This window comes from Alexandromys fortis, unplaced genomic scaffold (assembly GCF_014885135.2).
Source record: "Alexandromys fortis isolate MF-2015 unplaced genomic scaffold, M_Fortis_MF-2015_v1.1 scaffold_92, whole genome shotgun sequence".
NCBI lineage: Eukaryota > Metazoa > Chordata > Mammalia > Rodentia > Cricetidae > Alexandromys > Alexandromys fortis.
This window is the reverse complement of record NW_026067972.1, coordinates 4542106-4560888: the sequence shown is the minus strand read 5'-3', so window position 1 is coordinate 4560888 and position 18783 is coordinate 4542106. Positions and strand designations below refer to the sequence as shown.

Here is an 18783-nt window from a genome sequence, read left to right as displayed (position 1 = left end):
TTGCATATGTGTACACATGCATGAACACACATGAATGTGTTGCATATGTGTACACATGCATGAACACACATGAATGTGTTGCATATGTGTACACATGCATGAACACACATGAATGTGTTGCATATGTGTACACATGCATGAACACACATGAATGTGTTGCATATGTGTACACATGCATGAACACAAACGAATGTGTTGCATATGTGTACACACATGAACACACATGAATGTGTTGCATATATGTACAATACATGAACATACATGACATCTCAGTAGTCACAAGCCCTTCCTATTGGTTCTATCCACTTTCCAGATTTACTTGTTTACCCCCTTGATAAGTAGTCTACTTACCATAAAAATAGAGGCAGTTTTGTTTGTCCTTTCTAATATTCCAAATGATAAGTTGCCTTTCAGGTATCCTTCCAGGATTTTCTATTGCTTCATGACCTGTGAGCAAAAGTTGAAACATTTGAAACAGTCTGGAAGGCTCCTCACTTAAATCTACAAATTGCATTTTTATCTACACTGTTTGCCAAACTCTCTGCTTGAATTTTTTTGTGGCACATTCTCAGGCTGGCTGTGAACTCATTGTGCTGTTCAGGTTGGCTGGAAACTTGGGATATTCTGCCCCAGCGTCCCAAGTGTTGGGACTGCAAGCTTGTACCACCATGTCTACCTCTGAATCATGTGTTTAAAGTAATAACAGGCCTGGGGAGATATAATAGAGTAATATAGTAATACATCACTTTCCCAGTGTGTGTAAGGCCCTGGGTTCCATCCCTCATACCACAAAAATAATAAATAGTAATGATGGAAGTTCTCCCCTCAACTGTGGGGGTGCTCTATGCACAATATCTACATTGACCCCCTAAATACTGTCATAGCATGAGAATGCATTGCATATATGTATGCATACATGAACACACATGACATCTCAGTAATCACAAGCCCTTCCTACTGGTTCTATCCCTCCAACTATAACAACATGCTGACTCCCTTCCTGATACATACTTGCCTCTCTTTCAGCTTTTTTCTGAATACATTTCAAATTACAGAATCTGGTTTAGACCAGTTTCAGCTTTTAAAACCACTCCAGCTACACATACTAAGGTGTTTAAGCATAGATTTAAGCTGCTTCTCTGAAAGCTGCAGGAACGTCAGAGTCATTCTGCATAGAGGTAAAATCCGGTTTCCGAGAACAGAGAAGGCCGCAGAATATCTGCAGTGGGATCTGTTTCCACCTGACATTTTCTCTTTTCAGTGTTATTGATCGGCTCAGCATGAACTTATGACCTATAAGATTTAGCATTCGCCTCTATAAACTGTTCATGATAAATTGAATGTGTTTTCTCTGCTCCTACCTTAGAGGTAAATCCAGTTATCGGATGGGAATTTCATTAGTATAACGCATCTTCTGCTCTTTGGGTGTAAGCTCACAGAAGTGGCCTCAGATTTATGACTGGCGCGTACCAGGCATTGTCACAGTGGTAGGGAGATATTTTCTGATCCCCACTTAGTTTTCTACTTAAAAGATGTCTCGGAAGAGGACATTTTGTTATAGAAGCCATTTCTTTCAGCCACTGTCAAATATTAAATGTTCCCTGCGAGAGAGGCCAGTTTGGTCGTGTACTTAGACAATCCCTTTCTAAGCAAAAGCTAGACGTGGCCTTTGGGGAAAATGTCAACTCCAGACTTTGAGCCAAAGTCGCTGACGCCATCCAGGGATTAATGAACACAGCGGGCCTTGTTTGTCTACCTTTGTTAGAGTGTGCGCCCTCTGCAGGGAAAGGGTCAGATAGCTGAAGCCCACTCATTTGGAAAGCGTAAGTGGGAAACCCTGTGGTAAGAGTGTATGCTCTTTCTCTTATTCTCCAGTTACTGACACTCCCGCTGGCTCTGAGTTCCTTCCGTGGATTAAGAAAGGTTCAGCTCTTGCAGTGCACATTACAGCCTAGAGAGGACTACAGCTTGACCATCATACATATGAGGGCTGTTTGAAATAAGGATAGTGTCTGGGTGTGATTCAGGCCTATAATCCCAGCACTTAGGAGGTAGAGGCAGGATGACCATGAGTTCAAGCCCATCTTCAGTTACATAGGAAGTCTGAAGCCAGTCTGGGTTCAAATGTCATAAGACATGCTCAGAAAAACAGAGATATCAGGGAGATAGCACCATGGGTAAAAGTGCCTGCCGCTCAAGCCTGACAACCTGAGCTCGATCCCTGGGAACTCTAAGGAAGCCAAATGCAGTGGCACAAGCCGGTCAGGCCAGAACTTCTATGGGGAAATGGGAGGCAGGAGAAGTGATTGGAAGCTTGGGGGCCAGCTGTCCTGAAGCATGTAGCTGGTGACAGAAACAAGAGAGAACCTGATTATCCTGTGACCTGTGTACATACACACTATTAGAAATAAGGGGAGGGAGAGGAAGACTTCTGGTTCTTTGGGCACATCCAGCAGCCGGAGATATTACTACCCAAATCATAAGACTGAATAGGAGTTGGAGAAATAGAGCACACGGTAGGATATAGTGGGATATATTGGAAAAGAGAGCAGTGTGTGTGTGAGCGTGCGTGTGTGTGTGCTTGTGTGTGTGTGTGTCTGTGTGTAGAACTCAAAAGAGACCAGTTCAGATGGAAACAGAGTAACAGAGAATGGATGACTTGGTCTTGGAGGCTGGAGGGATGGGCAGGGGCTGTCCTGATCCATATTTACAAGTCTGAATTAGGTCGGACAGGGGAGACACAGGAGCAAGACAGAAAAGACTAAAAAGTGGGGCGACTGGTTAAGAGCCTGTTGGCAGAAGTCCACGCAGGACTGAAATGGAACAGTCGCCGTGGAGATGGGAAGACACGCACTCTTTAGAGATCTTTTGGTATTGGGGGTGAGAGCAGGACTTCTGGGAATCAGGTCACCCCAAGGATACCACTGACTGAGCTCTGGGACATGGCACGGATGAGTCCTGGCTTAGAACAGTGGTCGTAGAGCGGAGTGACACCCAAGTCAAGCAAACGTAAAGGAAAATGAACAACGATGAGTTATCCAGCATTTTCATATCGCTAGTTACTAGTGATTTCATAGACATTTACACGTCTTGCTAAGTCGTCGGCTCTGTCGGATCCTCACCTTGAGGAGTGTCAGAGCTAACTAATGAGCACTATCATGCTACAGATCTATAGGATTTTGCTCATTTCCTCACCCAGCGGCCCTGTCACTCACATATTGGAGAAGCCTCGGTGTTTTCCGTGCGCTAACATCTTCACCTGCTGCTGGGAGAAGTACACAAGCTGGCCTCTGCGTCCATGGAATCGTGTCTACTTCGCGTAATGATATCTGGGTTGAACAGCTTTCAAAGGTTCGGGTGCTCTGTGGTCTGAGGAGGAGAAGACATGTCAGTTGGACTTGGCTTGTCCTGATGACTCTGTGCAGTGATTAACTGGTAGAGTTGAAACCTAAAGGTACAGCTAGCGTAGGTGGGATGATCAGGCTAGAGTGAAGGGCTGGGAGGGGACGTAGGCCTGTGGATCTGGGCCAGCACTTGAAGACTGGGGATGTGGGACACAGGGCAAGGCTTACTATGTTCTGTGAGTGATTGGGAGGTGTGTGTGTGTGTGTGTGTGTGTGTGTGTGTGTGTGTGTGTGTGTAAAACACAGGGCAAAACTTATGTTCTGTGAGTGGTTGGGAGATATGGCGTGTGTGTATGTGTGTGCGCAAAGCAACCACTGGCTCACCCTTAGGAAGGAAGTTCCAGTTATAGCTTAAAAGTTGTTCAGTCTCAAATCTTTAATAAATAAATAAATAAATAAAAAGGAAAAAAAGTTGTTCAGTCTCTTTATAAAAGCCAAAATACCTCATGTGTTTATTATGAGGGCTAAATGAATGTTACATATTCCAGCACTCCTTCACTGATGGCTGTGCTCCTGCTGTTACTACTACCGCTATTATTGCTCCCATTAGCTAATACATTTTGTTTTCTTCTTTTTGATGTTCGAGTAGAGTCTCGGGTAGCCCAAGCCAACCTCAAATTCACTGTGTAGCTGAGGATGACCTTGAACTCTTGATCTGTCTTCCTCTGCCTCCCAAGTGTTGGGATTACAGGCATGTGCCACCATGCCTGGATATACTTTTCTAAATTTATTTTCTAATCTGAGAGAATTTCTAACCCATATGACCTTAAATCTGTGTTTTAACTGAGTGCTTTTGTTTTCCTACGTTTAATCCCCAACCTCCACTCCAGGAACCTCGTTTAACTTGTGCCAGATTTGCCTTCCTTTATGGCTTCAAGGACAGTTCTGTCATTCCCCTTGAATAAATCTCCCTGACCCTGAGCTAATGAATACACACCACTAATTTTGTTAGTTGAACCTTCTGGTGCTGTTTTCTAATTGCCTAGCATTAGTTCATTAAAAATGCCTGGCACCAAGTACACCTTCAACTAATCTGTTTTTAATGAGTTGTTGGAGTCTTTCTGTGGCTTTTTTGTTTTATCCTCCAACTCCAATGATTTCCTTTGTAACCTTGGAAAAAGCTGGTGGGCCAGAGAGGTGGCTCAGTGCCTAACAGTGTTTGCCATGCAAGCCTTCCAGCTTGGGTTCGATCCTCAGAATTAGGAAAAGATGGAAGAAGAGGATCCACCCCACAAAGCTGGCTTCTGACCTCCATGTGTATGCAGTGAATGAACGCGCGCGCGCACACACACACACACACACACACACACACACACACACACACACTAAATGAACATGAAGAAAGGTTGATTAAATGTTAAACTTCTTTTGTAACATTAAATAGGCATACTTATCCCTTTTTTGTTTGTTTGTTTGTTTGTTTTCGAGACAGGGTTTCTCTATAGCTTTGGAGCCTGTCCTGAAACTCACTTTGTAGACCAGGCTGGCTTCACTTGAACTCACAGAGGTTCACCTGCCCGCTACCTGGCTATCCTTTGCTTTTTCTTTTAAGCCCAGATGATTGTTATTTTATGTATATAAGTGTTTTGCCTGCATGGATGTATATATGTTCACCTTGTGTATGACTAGGGTCAGCATAGGCCCGCGGACATCACATTCCCTGGAAGTGGGGTCACAACAGCTGTGAGTTGCCATGTGGGTGTTAGGAACTGAACTCGGGTCCTCTGCAAAAGTAGCCAGTGCTCTTTACTGCAGAGCCATCTCTCTAGTTCCAATGTTGAGAGTCTTCTCTGCGTGTGTGTTTATGTGCATGTGTGTGTGTGTTTGTGCACATGTGTGTTTGGGTGCATTTGTAACCAGAGGTTGGCATCTGGTACCATTTTCATTATTTTTTTTTTAAAGATTTATTTATTTATTATGTATACAGTATTCTCAGTAATCTGCCTGCAGGCCAGAAGAGGGCACCAGATCTCCTTACAGATGGTTGTGAGCCACCATGTGGTTGCTGGGAATTGAACTCAGGACTTTTGGAAGAGCAGGCAGTGCTCTTAACCACTGAGCCATCTCTCCAGCCCACCATTTTCATTATTAATCTTATTTTTTGATACAGTGTCTCACTGCTCCTTTGGCTAGACTGACTGGCTAGCAAGTCCCAGGGGTCTTCTTATCTCCACCTCCAGCTCTTGGGTTGAGGGGTTTATAGGGGTTTATAGGGGTTTATAGGGGTTTATGCTGTCTGGATTATATGTGTTCCTGGGACGTGAACTTGGGTCCTCATACTTTCCCCATGGACATCGCAGCCCTCAGATATTGAATTTTTACTTTCAGTGTAAAGTATATTACTTATTTGTAGAAAGACCTTTTATAGTCTGGATAGTTGTGTGGCAGTGTGTGTGTGTGTGTGTGTGTGTTTTCGTTTTCCTGTGTTACTCAGGCTGGCCTTGAATTCCTAGAGTCCACTATCTTCCTGTCTCAGCCTTCCAGCAGAGAACAACAGTTGTGTTCTGCATCTTTTTTATAGCTTTAAAGCCTGGAGAAACTGCTCAGTGGTTAAGAACACTTGCTGCTCTTGCAGTAGACTGGAGTTTGGGTCTCAGCACCCACCTTTGGGTGGCTCACAACTATCTGCAAATCTAACTCCTGGGGATCCAGCTCCTTCTTCTGTTCCCAAGGGTACTTGAAGATGTATGTACATACATACACACACACAGATATGCATGCACAGACATATGAATTAGAATTTTTATATTTTTTGCTGTTTTTTTCTGAAACAGTCTCGTGTGGCCCATGTGCCGCACTGTGGCCTTGAACTCCTGATCCTCCTGCCTCCTCAGATGCTGCCATTGCAGGTATGGGATGCTACCCTAGCATTTTTTGTTTTGTTTTGAAGTAGGGTGGTCTTATATAACTCAGGCTGTATGTTACCTTGTGTCCCGTCCCTCTCCAGCCTCCCAAAAGCTGGAATTGTAAGTATACTCACCATGCTTGGCTTAAAGTTTGGGTCTTAAAGTCTGGACTGGCTATGGATTTATGTCACGTACATTTTCGTGATTTCCTGTTTTATGGTCTTTCTTGTGTTAGGTCTCTCTGCTGGTCCTTCATCATGGTAACACATTCACTTCCTGGAGGAAGGGCCCTGCTTATAAACAGTGGGGCTTGGGTCCTCTCTCCAGTCTTGCTAGGCTCCTCCATCAGTGGGCTCCTGGACAAATACTGCATGGGGTCCGGAAAACTGGCTCTGGAAGGCACTGTTTAATACTTCCTGGTTCTTGGCGGGTTTGAGTCATTGTAAATGACGGAGTCCAGTAGGTAAGGTCCTGTTGCATCAGGCGGAGTTCCTGACAGGGTTTAGTAAACAGACAAGAATCAATTATAGACACTGACTGCAGAGGCCTGGGGGAGCTGTTACTCCTCCACAGCCCTCGTGTTTGTAGTAATGATAAACACCTCCGCTCATTGCTCTTTGCCCTTCCTCAGAATGAACCGCTGAATGTTAGGGCGAAAAAAATCATTTGCTGCAGACAGATGAAAAATAGTTTGGGGATTTGCTTTGTGGTTTTAAGGGATAGAAAACTTCTCTGCTTTAGATATAGCGAGAATAGGTATGGTTTTAGAGATTAGTACTGAGGCAGTCCTGGCTGGCATCTCATGCAGAAATCCTCACAGTGACAAAGCTTAGCAGGACAAAAGTGCATTCTGAAGCTAAGTAGGTAAACCACCTAAGGAACATCCATTTATAAGATAAGCTGTCATCAAACATCTAAGCAGAGTAGACAGCTCAGAGGTTAAAGCACTGGCTACTCTTGCCAGGAACCAGAATTCAGTTCCCAGTATCCATGTTGGGTAGCTCATAACCTCCTGTAATTCCAGCTCCAGGGACTCCCATGCTCTCTTCTGGCCTCCACAAGTCCCCACACGTGTGCACATACACACATGGGCACACACAGACACATTAGATAAAATCAAAATGAAACCTTTAAACAGAGTGGCTCTCGCACCTGTACTTCCTGTGTGTTCCCGTCTCTGTTCCAGCAGTACTGTCTACTGGAATGGCCGTCATTGGTCTCTCTGTAGTCCAGAACCTGGGCTGCTTCTCTAGGTGCAACCCAAACCCTCCCTCTTCTAGGCAGGATTCCTGTCCCCATCCCTGGAAAGTGAGAACTGCTCTTTCACCTTCTGAGTGCCCACAGCATCTCGTGACCTCACTCCCAGAGCGTGGTGCTGAGTCCTGTTTGGTATTGTCACCAGCATTGTGTCTCATCTCTTTCAACACTTGGAAGACAGAAGGAGAAAGGTGTCAAGGTGGAGGCCAACCTAAACTGTATAACCGTACCTGATATCCCAAAACCAAGTGCTGAAGATTTAGCTTGGTGGCCGGGCTCTTGCCTACCACGGGCAAAGCCCTGGTTCGAGCCTGAAAGAAAAGGCCTAGTGTCTACTTAGCCTCAGCTTTCTCTGCCAGCCCTGGAGCTGTTGGTATCCACCTTCTGGAGTTGTTTTGTTTTGTTTTGTTTTTTCAGCCTACTCCTTCTCTTCTAGGGCTAAAGTTGCTGCAGCTGATGGGCCACCCGGGAGCCCAGCGCAGGTTCTCACGACAGTGAGGCACACTGTCACACTAGACAGAGATGCCCTCCTCCAGAACTATGGATTTCACATTTCGGAGACACTGCCTCTCACAGTGGTGGCTGTCACAGCAGGTAGGGGCTGATGGGGAAACCAGGAAGGATCTAGGCCTCTTAGGGAAAGTAGCTTCTCCCTCCACACCCCATCCCCGGCCTGTAAGAAAACACAGAAAATGCTACCTGGGAAACTGGAAAATTCTGACCTCATTCTGTCTTGGACTTTACACCTGATTTTTGTGCTAGAATGAAGTGGCCCTGGGATCACTCGCTGCTCTGAGCCCTAGCCTCCCACTGGCCTCGGCCCAGGGCTCTGCACTCCCGTGGCTTTCAGACCAATGTTGGGCAGGGAAGGTATTTGGCTAATCTGGCCCTCCTATTTGAATCCTGCAGGTCCTGGCTGTGAAGCTTCTGAATGGAGGGAGGGAGACCGGGAAGGAGGGAGGGAGGGGGGAGGGAAGGAGGGAGGGAGGGAGAGAGACTATTGATTTGTTTTCTCTTGAGTCTCTGTGAAATGTAGGCTGTGCCGGAAGGAGAGGAGCAGGCTGGAGCACCCAGTGCCTGTTTGCATGCTTGAGCTATGTGCTGGTGTTAGATTTGAGGCTGGTTAGAATATATTAATTTCCATTTATTTACGTAGAAATGTATACACACTCAGTTCCTTGGAGCGGAGGAGAACATTGGCCAGCCATGATGGTTTGGACGGTTCTGTTCCTTTTCTTCCTGTGGACAGGCTCCCCCAACTCTTGAAACTGATGGAGAACTGTGGCTAATCATGAGGAAATGACGCTCCATATGCCGCTCCTAGGTCCAAGGGACCTAGGCTGTGGTACACTGTGACTTGTGGGGTCTCAGCCTTTCTAGTCTGAACAGTTACCGATTTTCTATCCAACAGGCGGCTCCGCTCATGGCAAGCTTTTCCCCGGGGATCAGATTCTTCAGCTGAACAATGAGTCAGCCGAAGACCTTTCCTGTGAACGAGCGGTCGATATTCTCAGGTATTCACCTGTCTTCCAGCAACCAGAGCCACATGGGATGGAAGAGCAAAGCTAATCCTTTAGGAGTGCTGTGGCTCACTCTGCGTTTAGTCAGGTCCTGTCCCCTTCAAAGAACAGGACTAATGTTTGGGCCATGACTGTAGTATGGTCTGCTGGCTTCCACCTTCCTGCAGATCTTCAATGGGTACAGGATGCTTACTTATCAAACCATCACTGTGCCCAGGACTCCATGCTAAGCACTGTGGGGAGTGTACTGGTGGACACCCCATTGGTCCTGTCCTCTAAGGATTGACGGTAGCATGTGCCAAAGCTTGAACTAAATAGACGCCAGTGTGTTTGCTCATCTTTAACCCCGTCGCTGTCTCCTTGAGTGTCTTCCTGTGGCAGCCTGACTGGCGTATATGCGATTTCATTGGTGTGACACCCACATCTCTCTCTCTCTGATGTTATTGCGATTTGCACAACTGCTTCCCTGTCGGCCTGAACCTTCCCATGAGCGAGACAGGTGTGCCTAGGACGCTCGGTAAGATGAGAGACTGTGTGGCACTGGGAGTCAGCCCCCGGGTTAAAGGTGGCCAAATGAGAGTAACGAGGTGGGGGGGACTAAGAGACAGCGTCAGGATGTGCAAGCTTTGGCTTCTCCTTTTCTACTCAGCGCTGTTCTGTAACTTTAGTATTAATGGAAATGAGAAACAGAGTTAGGGGAGGGTAGTGTGTGCCTTGTGAACTGGCTGGCCTGGCTTTGTGGGATGCTCTTTTTTGAGCAGATCCCAGTGAGCAGAAACCCACACAGCCAGAGGAGGAAGGACTGAAGATGCAGAACCCCACTTCTGCCCTCAAGAAGCACAGTTACTGTGGAGACAGACTGGCAGAGAGTTCAAGTTAAGATTCACGAAGAATCTATGAAACCATGCCCAGTATTGCTTCAGGAATGCCGGGGCCTTAACTGAGTCTGTGAAGCAGGCGGGGAAGGATTCGGTAATTTTAAGTAAATATAGAACTTCAAAGTTTGCTTTCTAAGTCATTGGGCTGTTTTCCCGAAGAGGACCCGCTTCCAGCAGATTTTTTCAGTGCCGCTAACTCTTCTGTCAGTCTTAAACTCCAAGGAATCCACGAATGTATTTATAACTTTAAGTCACAGTCTAGAACTGGGTGTTTAGGGAGCAGTTGGCCCCTATCTGCGCACTGAGCGTCTAGTCTAGGCAAGGAATCCTCGAAGGCAAAGGCAATCTGCTCGCAGCCACTTAGGATCCTGTGCTGGTCCCTGTGTGCACACCTTTCTGGGACGAGGGTGAGCAGGCATGAGAAGCAAGGCTACGGACGCAAGAGACTCCAGCTTAGGAAGAAGCCGCAATTTGATGAAGCAGAGACGAGTCCAGAAATAACTTCAGCTGTACCTTTTTAACTTTATTTATCTCTATTTGAGAACAAGTCTCATGTAGTTCAGGCTGGTGGCGAACTCACATCGCCTTGAACTTTGCATCTTCCTGCCCCCACCTCTGCAGTGCTAGGAGACAGGTGTGTGTTACCACGTCCAGTTTATGGGATGCTGAGGAGCGAATCCAGGGCTTTGTGCCCGCAAGGCAAGCACTGGGCCAGCCTCTGCGGCAGGACCTTTCTTGCTTGGGTGATGTTCTGGGCAAAATAATAAACTGAGGCAATAGATGGGGAGCAGGAGAGTGCTGAACTCTGACCTGTGCCTCAAGAAGTGTTCTGGGAGGTAAAACTCGGATTATGGTCTACAGAGTGAGTTCCAGGACTGGCTCCATAGCTACTGGGAAACCCTATCTCAGGGAAAAACAAAACAAAACAAAACAAAAAACCCTAATCTGACAGTAACAGCAACAAAGTCTTTCTAATTTATCCAAAAATCTTTTAAACCCAAAAATATCCTTAGTAGAGCCCCAGGACCTCCAGGACCTTGCATTTGTGTGATTTACCCCTGAAAAGGACTGCGCGCACATGAACTGGAGCAGAGGCAACGCTCAGACAGTGGAGATCCTCAGGTTGAGCTTAACCATCAAGGGAATGATGTACCCACCTCTCCACGGGCCTAAATGTTTGTATTGCAGGAAGTCAAATGAAAGTTTACAAACTGCTTCTTCTTGTGTGTAGGCATGGCAAAGTGGGGTGGAGATCTGCCCTAGCTCCTGCTTCTTTGTTAAGGAAAGTGGAGGTGTGACAGGTACCTTTTTGATCGCTTTTGAAATCTCCCAAGATAACTTGAGATAAAAATGTCTATTCAGTGTCTTGATTATATGCTTTGGGCTCATTGCAGTGACTGTGTGTGCCCAAACGCCACACAAAAGAGTTGGCTTTTAGCTGATAGATGTTATCGACAGAGGAATGTATAGCCTGTGTGGGTTGTTTTTTTTTTTTTTTTGGTTTTTCGAGACAGGGTTTCTCTGTGGTTTTGGAGCCTGTCCTGGAACTAGCTCTGTAGACCAGGCTGGTCTCGAACTCACGAGATCCGCCTGCCTCTGCCTCCCGAGTGCTGGGATTAAAGGCGTGTGCCACCATTGCCCGGCTGCTTGTGTGTTTTTAAATGATTAAATTACCTGTGTTATCACTGTACTTTTAGAAATAAAATTATCTTTGGGCATAAAACTAGCCAGTATCAACTGTATGAGTCCCCTACCATATGAGACTAAAGGAGGAGCCTTAAGGTGGTGGCCGTGGAGTGTCCACATGGCAGAGGCGGGCATCCAGGCAGAAGGAGCACTCTCAGGTCCTCCTTAGCTTTGCTGAGCCCAAGAAGCCTTTCTAGAGATGCAGCTTTATCACAGTGTACCACACAGAAACACACCACACCACACACATACACCATACACACACATACATACCACATATACACACACCCCATGCATACCACACACATACACACACACACACCATACACACAGCACACCATATGTACACACACACCACACACCACATGCACACCACATACACATGCACACCACACACACACCATACACACAGCACACCATACATACACACACACACACACACACACACACACACACACACGAATGACTGTTTTTCTTTTATCCTCTTCTGTTTTTCAGGGAAACTGAAGATGCTCTTTCAATGACTGTTGTTCGCTGCACATCGGTAAATCTCTTTTTTTTTTTTTTGTCTTATATGTTAGTTTCACTCTCCTTGACCCTAAGACTCTGATGCCCCTTGAGGATATCCCTTATGAAGGAGGGCAGAGGGCAGAGGGCAGAGGTGGTAGCTGCCCGGCAGGGGATGGCTAGTCAGCCAACATGACCACAGGTGCTATGGAGGAAACAGATATGTCTGGCCTTGGGGACCTGTCGTTCAGGTTCAGGGAGGAGACCGTGTGTAATGCAGGGTAGGCTCATGGAGGGGCAGCAGACCGGGAGCTCCAAGGCAGGCTTGTGGAGGGATGTCTTTTGCCAAGTCCCTCCTTCTAGTTGTCACTGGGTAAAAATACTGGGTGACAGCAACTGCCTTGCCTGTCTAATAGGTCATCCAGAGCATCAAATCAAGTGTCGCCTGTGACAGTTATATCAGCTGAGGCCCACCACAAGGTAGGGCATAGTCAGAAAATGGCAGTCCTGGACCACCAAAGGGGCCCTTGGTACAAGTCCAGGGAAACTCCTGGGATCAGCTTGTGAGAGGAAACTGACCAGGGAGGACACATAGACAAAAATTCACGTTTTAATAATTTGGCTACACATAGATTAAAAAAGGAAGAGGGAGCAACATAGGGAATTTTAATAATGTATTTAATAACTTAATTGTCTATATATTAGATTAACAAGAATATGCAGTAACACCCCCCATGGTGTGAATATGTGTTACATTTGTTTATGCTGTGGAACGTTTAATGATGCAAAGATGTGTTGCATTCTTTTATGTTGCATTTTTTTGACTCTGTGAAGCTGTGTTACTTTGCCTGCCTAAAACACCTGATTGGTTTAATAAACAGCTGACTGGCCAATAGCTAGGCAGGAGAAAGGATAGATGGGGCTGGTGGATAGAGAGAATAAATAGGAGAAATCTGGGAAGAGAAGATTGAGGAATAAGAAAAGGAGAGACTAGGGACCAGCCACCCAGCTACATAGCAAGCCACAGAGTAAGAAGTAAGGAAAGGTATATAGAATAGAGAAAGATAAAGCCCAGAGGCAAAAGGTAGATGGGATAATTTAAGAAAAGCTGTCTAGAAATAAGCCATGCTAAGGGCATTCATAAAAAAGAGTAAGCCTCTGTGCTTTAAGTGGCAGGTCCTCAAAGAACCAAAAGAGTAAAAACAAACAAACAAACAAACAAACAAACAAAAATTACACTCCCACCATTAAATTGACAATAAGAAAAATATGTAGGTATGGATGTGGAGGCTTACACTTAAACCCCAGCTCTCAGGAGACCAACCTGGGCTTCAGAGCAAGGTCCAGGCTATCTTAGGTTATATATGAGACCCTATAAAAAGTGCACACACAAAAAAATTTAAAGCTATAAAGGTTCCTTTTCTTGAATATACCTTGAAATAAAAACTAAGATGAGTGTGGTGGCATACACATTTAATCCCAGTACTCTGAAGGAGAGGGAGGAAGGGAGGTCTGTGGGTTCGAGGCCAGCCTGGTTTTCATAGCGAGTTCTGGAACAGCCAGGACTACATGGAAGAGACCATATCTCCAAATAACAACAAAATTACTATGTTGAAGCTGTGATCAGGTAAAATTCATAGCCTTAACCGTTTTTATTATTTAAAGGAAATATATCAATTATAAAAAAGAAAATACATCAATTATGTATTTGGTGAAAAGTTGGAAAAAATAAAACTAATTAAGATAGCCAAGTGTGGTGGTGCATGAAATGGCCAAGCAGAGACAGATGGGTCAGAAGTTCAAAACCCGCCTCAGCTGCATATCCAGATGGAGGCCAAGCTGGGCTAGATGAGATCCTGCCTCAGTAAACCAAGCAATCAACTAAAATGATTAAGGAAATTAATAACAATCAAAATCTACATTTATAGTGGATCCTCCTTCCTCGGCCTCCTTCCAAGTGTTGGTATTATAGGTGTGTATAACTACCCTTAACGGTTTTAAGTAGTTAGGATGCAGGCAACTTTATCACATACCATATGGTGTTCGAGAATATATATAGCTGTCATTCCTGATGACCTGAATTCAATGTCTGGGACCCAGACAGTGAAAGAACTGGTTCCTCCAAGTTGTTTTCTGACCTCCATGCGGACACTGTGGCATGTGGTTGTCACCACACATACACACACATGCACACGTGTGTACACACAATAAATGTACAAAAACACATTTTATCAGTGAGTCCAGTGAGTTCAGAAATCCTAGGACAAATGGTAGTTCATATCATCTGAATTTTTCCTTTAAAATATCAGTGTATTTACATAATATGACTGATGCCAGGTGCCTGGTTTGCAATGCTGGCATGCAGATGTGAGAACACAGGAGCTGCCGTGTGGACCCTGTGTTGGGCTTTTCCAACAATATGGCTGATTGGCTGTCAGACCGTTGGCTGTTGAAGGATTTCCTGTGCATATGGGGATAGGAAAAGGCATTGTGGGAGAAATGGTTCCTTCAGTTGTGTGAAAATGTAGCATTTCTGTGGTCTGAACAGTCCATAAACAAAGACCTCGTCTCCTCTCCCTGCTCAACAAGTGCTTTCTTTTTATTTCTTTGAGAACAATGGGGGGCAGGGGAGTCACCCAATTAGGATTAAAATGTTTGCTATAAATATGACAAGGTGGATGTTCCATGCACACTAAATGGAGACTTTTCTATGCTAGCCAGAGTTTGCCTCTGAAATAATGTGAACCCATTATGAAAGTGGGAATAGCTACTCAGCGCCAGCAACAGCGCAGGTGGTGAGCCATTCTTTTATTTAGCTGATTATCATCTCAATGGGAAACATCTTAGTCTTAATTAGGCCAGGGTTTCCCACAGCAATTCCACGAACTGGACAAAATAGAACACTTGGTCTGTGAGGCAGAGAACAGCATGTATTTTATTCCTTAAAAACTGAAACGTAGGGAAGGAAAAAAGTCTATGTTCCAATACTAAGCTTTCCAGGTAGAATGTGAGTACCACACTCAGGAGAATCTGCAGAAACACTCATTTCTGGCCAGCAGGATCCTTGAGAAATGCCCTGACCATAGGCTGACCTTCCAGGCCACCATTAGAAGTGTTCCAAAGCATTTTACAGACAGTGCAACATGAGCAGACATGACTAGCTTCAACCGGGAGGCTTGACATTGCTGTGGTCATGGTAGATTCTTGGAATCCTCAAGTAATTTAAACAGATTGGGAATTATAAAATCCAAAACTAAAGCATTGATGACTATTTCTCATAGCTAGGACACAGAATTTTTGGAAAAATATATTCTGACTTAAAATTTGCATTTAGAAAAGTTAACAGCCAGGTGCCTTTAATCCCAGCACTCAGGGAAGCAGAGGCAGGAAGATCTCTTAGTTTGAGGCCAGCCTGGTCTACAGAGTGAGTTCAAGGACAGCCTGTCTCGGGGGAAAAAAATAATCATTGTTATTTTTCTTAAATTATGTGTTTGGGTATGTGTCTGTGGGGGGGTTGTATATGTGAATGCAGTGCCCAAGGGAGCTGTAGTTATAGGCAATTATGAACCATCTGGTGTGGATGCTAGGAATTGAACTCAGGTCTTCTGGAAGAAGCAGCCAGTGCTCTTAACCCCACTCAGCCATCTCTCCAGCCCCAAAATGAATGATATTTATTAGAGTTTAGAAGAAAAGTCCTGGGGCAAGAGTGCTATGAGCCTCAGCAGCTGCCTAGAGGAAAAACACGGAGGAGAGGGGGGAAAGCCACACCATTGAAGCTGGCATGGCAGTCAGACACATGGCAGGCTAGCAGCTACATGGCAGAGGCGGGAGGCTTTAGAGAAATAGAACCCTAAACATTGGTGGGGGAGCCCAAAGGGTTAAAGAAAGCATGCTGAGAAAAGGAAAAGGACACAATGCTCTTCCTAAGGGCAGATCTATACCACTTGCCTTCAGTGAGCTCCTGTACTAGGAGCAGGGATTCAGGGAAAGGAAGAGAACAGTATCTCATTAGAGAGCTAGGTATACTGCCTTGTTAGTATGGCTTAAGGTGAGCCTCCCTCCCTAGGTGTTCCCTTTGCCAGAGTGACTGAACTAGCCCAACTGAAATTTAAGTCTACTCAGGCCAGAGATTCCATTCTCTTGACCAGCATTTCTTTTTCTTTTTTTCTTTTTTCTTTCAAGACAGAGTTTCTCTGTGTAGCCTTGGCTGTCCTGAAACTCACTCTGTAGACCAGGCCAGCCTAGAACTCACAGAGATCCACCTGCCCCTGTCTCCCAAGTTCTGGGATTAAAGGAATCTGCCACTATACCCGGCTGATAGTTTTTTCTACTCTTAACACCTGAAGCCTTAACTCTGCAACAAAAACACATTTTATCAGTGAGTCCAGTGAGTTCAGAAATCCTAGGACAAATGGTAGTTCATATCATCTGAATTTTTCCTTTAAAATATCAGTGTATTTACATAATATGACTGATGCCAGGTGCCTGGTTTGCAATGCTGGCATGCAGATGTGAGAACACAGGAGCTGCCGTGTGGACCCTGTGTTGGGCTTTTCCAATGGGTCCATTCTTTCTCAAAGCAGCTAGTTCCATGGTTCCAGAAATGACAGGCCCCATTTTCTTGTAACTCCCAATGATGATCCTAGATCAAAATAGTCTACCTTGTCTGAGATAGCTCTTCTGAGATTTGACAGTATGGCTTTCATGTCTTCAAGCTGAACAGTTACTTCTCACCAGTGTGTTTTGTGAGTTCTCACTCTGCGGATGATGTTCTTGGTGGATTACAATCTTGTAGTGATCCTTGCTGTGGTAGATCGGATGTAATTGGCTCCATAATCTCATAGGGAGTGGCACTATTTGGAGGTTTGGCTTTGTTGGCTTAGCTGTGGCCTTGTTGGAGGAAGTGTATCCCTGTGGGGGCAGGATTTGCTCAAGCTTCTCTCAGTGTGGCACTCAGTTCACTTCCTGTTGCCTGCAAGATATATGACCATTGGTCCTTCTCCAGCACCATGTCTGCCTGCATGCCACCATGTTGCACCATGATGATACTGGACTAAACCTGTGAAAACATAAGCCACCCCAATTAAACATTGCCATGATCATGGTGTCTCTTCACAGCAATAGAACCCCTAACTAAGATACTTGCAAATGGTGCCATCCAGAAAGGTCCAGGATTCCACCAGCAGCCAAAGAGTACTCCTGGGAATGAAGGGTCACTTCTGATGTGCACCAAGCATGCTAGTGAAGCTCAGAAATGGATTAACACTTGGCAAGGCCAATCACACTGTTGGCTTGGGTGTGATTTGTGGTCAGTGAAATAGTGAGCTGGTTTTCAAATAAATAGCTTCCAAGCTGAGCCCTCCATCCCTTGCTTGTCCAATTGATTTTTCTCCCTCAGAGTCACTCTTCCTATTAATCCCCGTCAGGTTATGTTGCCTTGGCGGGTGTTTTGGCTGTGCTTTTATGGTCTGAGACTAAAAGGCTAATTTGTAGAGTTGCCAGCTGTAATCATCGTCCTTTCTTGTCAAGGAGCCTCCTCTTCTCTGGTCTCCTCCACTTCCAGTCTCAGCCAGCTAATTTTCTTTAACACGTTCCAGGTCTAGCCCTAACTCTTAGGAGGTTGCCCTCCCTAGCGTGAGAAGCTGTGATTGCCTCTTGTAGATCCCTGCTCTCCCTCCCTCTGCCTCTCTTCTCCTCTGTCCCTGGTTGCTCCATCTGAGTCTTTAGTGTTGCTGCTTCCCTGATGCTTTGAACACTCACTGTTGACAGCCCTGTTCTATGCCCTCTGACATCTGCTCTTGGGTTTTTCTGGTCTTTGACTCATAGCTTCTCCTGATTCTCATGGACTTCATACAGTTTCTTTTGCTTGGGATTTGATAACCTCCTATAGTTCTGCATTCATAAGTTCTTCCTCTGTCTCCACCCAAGGCATAGCTAAACATCAACAAGGAGGGTTAAGCTAAAGGAAGCCTGAGTTACTTAGATAGAAATCAGGACTTAGAGCTGAGTGGTAGATCTCTTGTCTAACAGGAGCAAGTCCCTGGGTTTGATCCCCAGCACAGTTAAGGAAGGGAAGGGGAAAAAGAAAGCAGGGCTCTTAGAGCACAGATAAACCATTGCTGAATCTACCTGATGGCTCTGCATCTGGCCTTCTCCACAACGGAGTTGTGGGGGAGATTATTAAATGCTTTGCAAGAATGAAGGAATTCTGCCGTAACCACAGGACCCTGGCCTGTCAATCTGGAATGTTCTCTTCTAAAGAGAAATGAACTCGGTTGGCTCTGACTTGTCCTTGGTAACTCCTTAGTCATTAATGATAGCCTTCTGCACGGCTCCTAGATTTTTACCAAGAATTAACAACAGTCTTCCCAGTATGTGCTTTTCTGAATCTTAATGTTTGTTGTGGAGAACTTGATAGTGGCCATCTGTAGGCTTTAAGTGTGTCTTCCTTTCTCTGATCTCGGGCAGTGCCAACCGTGGCATCTTCTGGTTCCATGAGCACCCAGATTCACCTGGATCAGAGTCTTGAACTTTCTCAGGTAGTCTGGTCATCTCATCACTAGCTTTGGGTTTTGACTTTTTCTTTTCCTATTTCATTTATTCTTTTGAACTGGAAAACCAAGACTTTCTACATGTGTTTCCTCCTGGGAGCAGAGCTATGCTTCCCTCTCAGGCTCGAGTTTTT

The 18783-nt window shown here is 45.3% G+C and overlaps 1 protein-coding gene across 1 annotated transcript in view; it reads left to right on the top strand.

Annotated features, from left to right (window-relative positions):
* The window catches only part of Frmpd1 (FERM and PDZ domain containing 1), a 91520-nt gene that overhangs the window by 45143 nt on the left and 27594 nt on the right, over window positions 1-18783 (top strand). Inside the window, 3 exon segments of the mRNA XM_050155869.1 lie at window positions 7944-8101; window positions 8919-9021; window positions 12090-12135. Of these exon segments, the coding sequence (XP_050011826.1) occupies window positions 7944-8101; window positions 8919-9021; window positions 12090-12135 (307 nt within the window).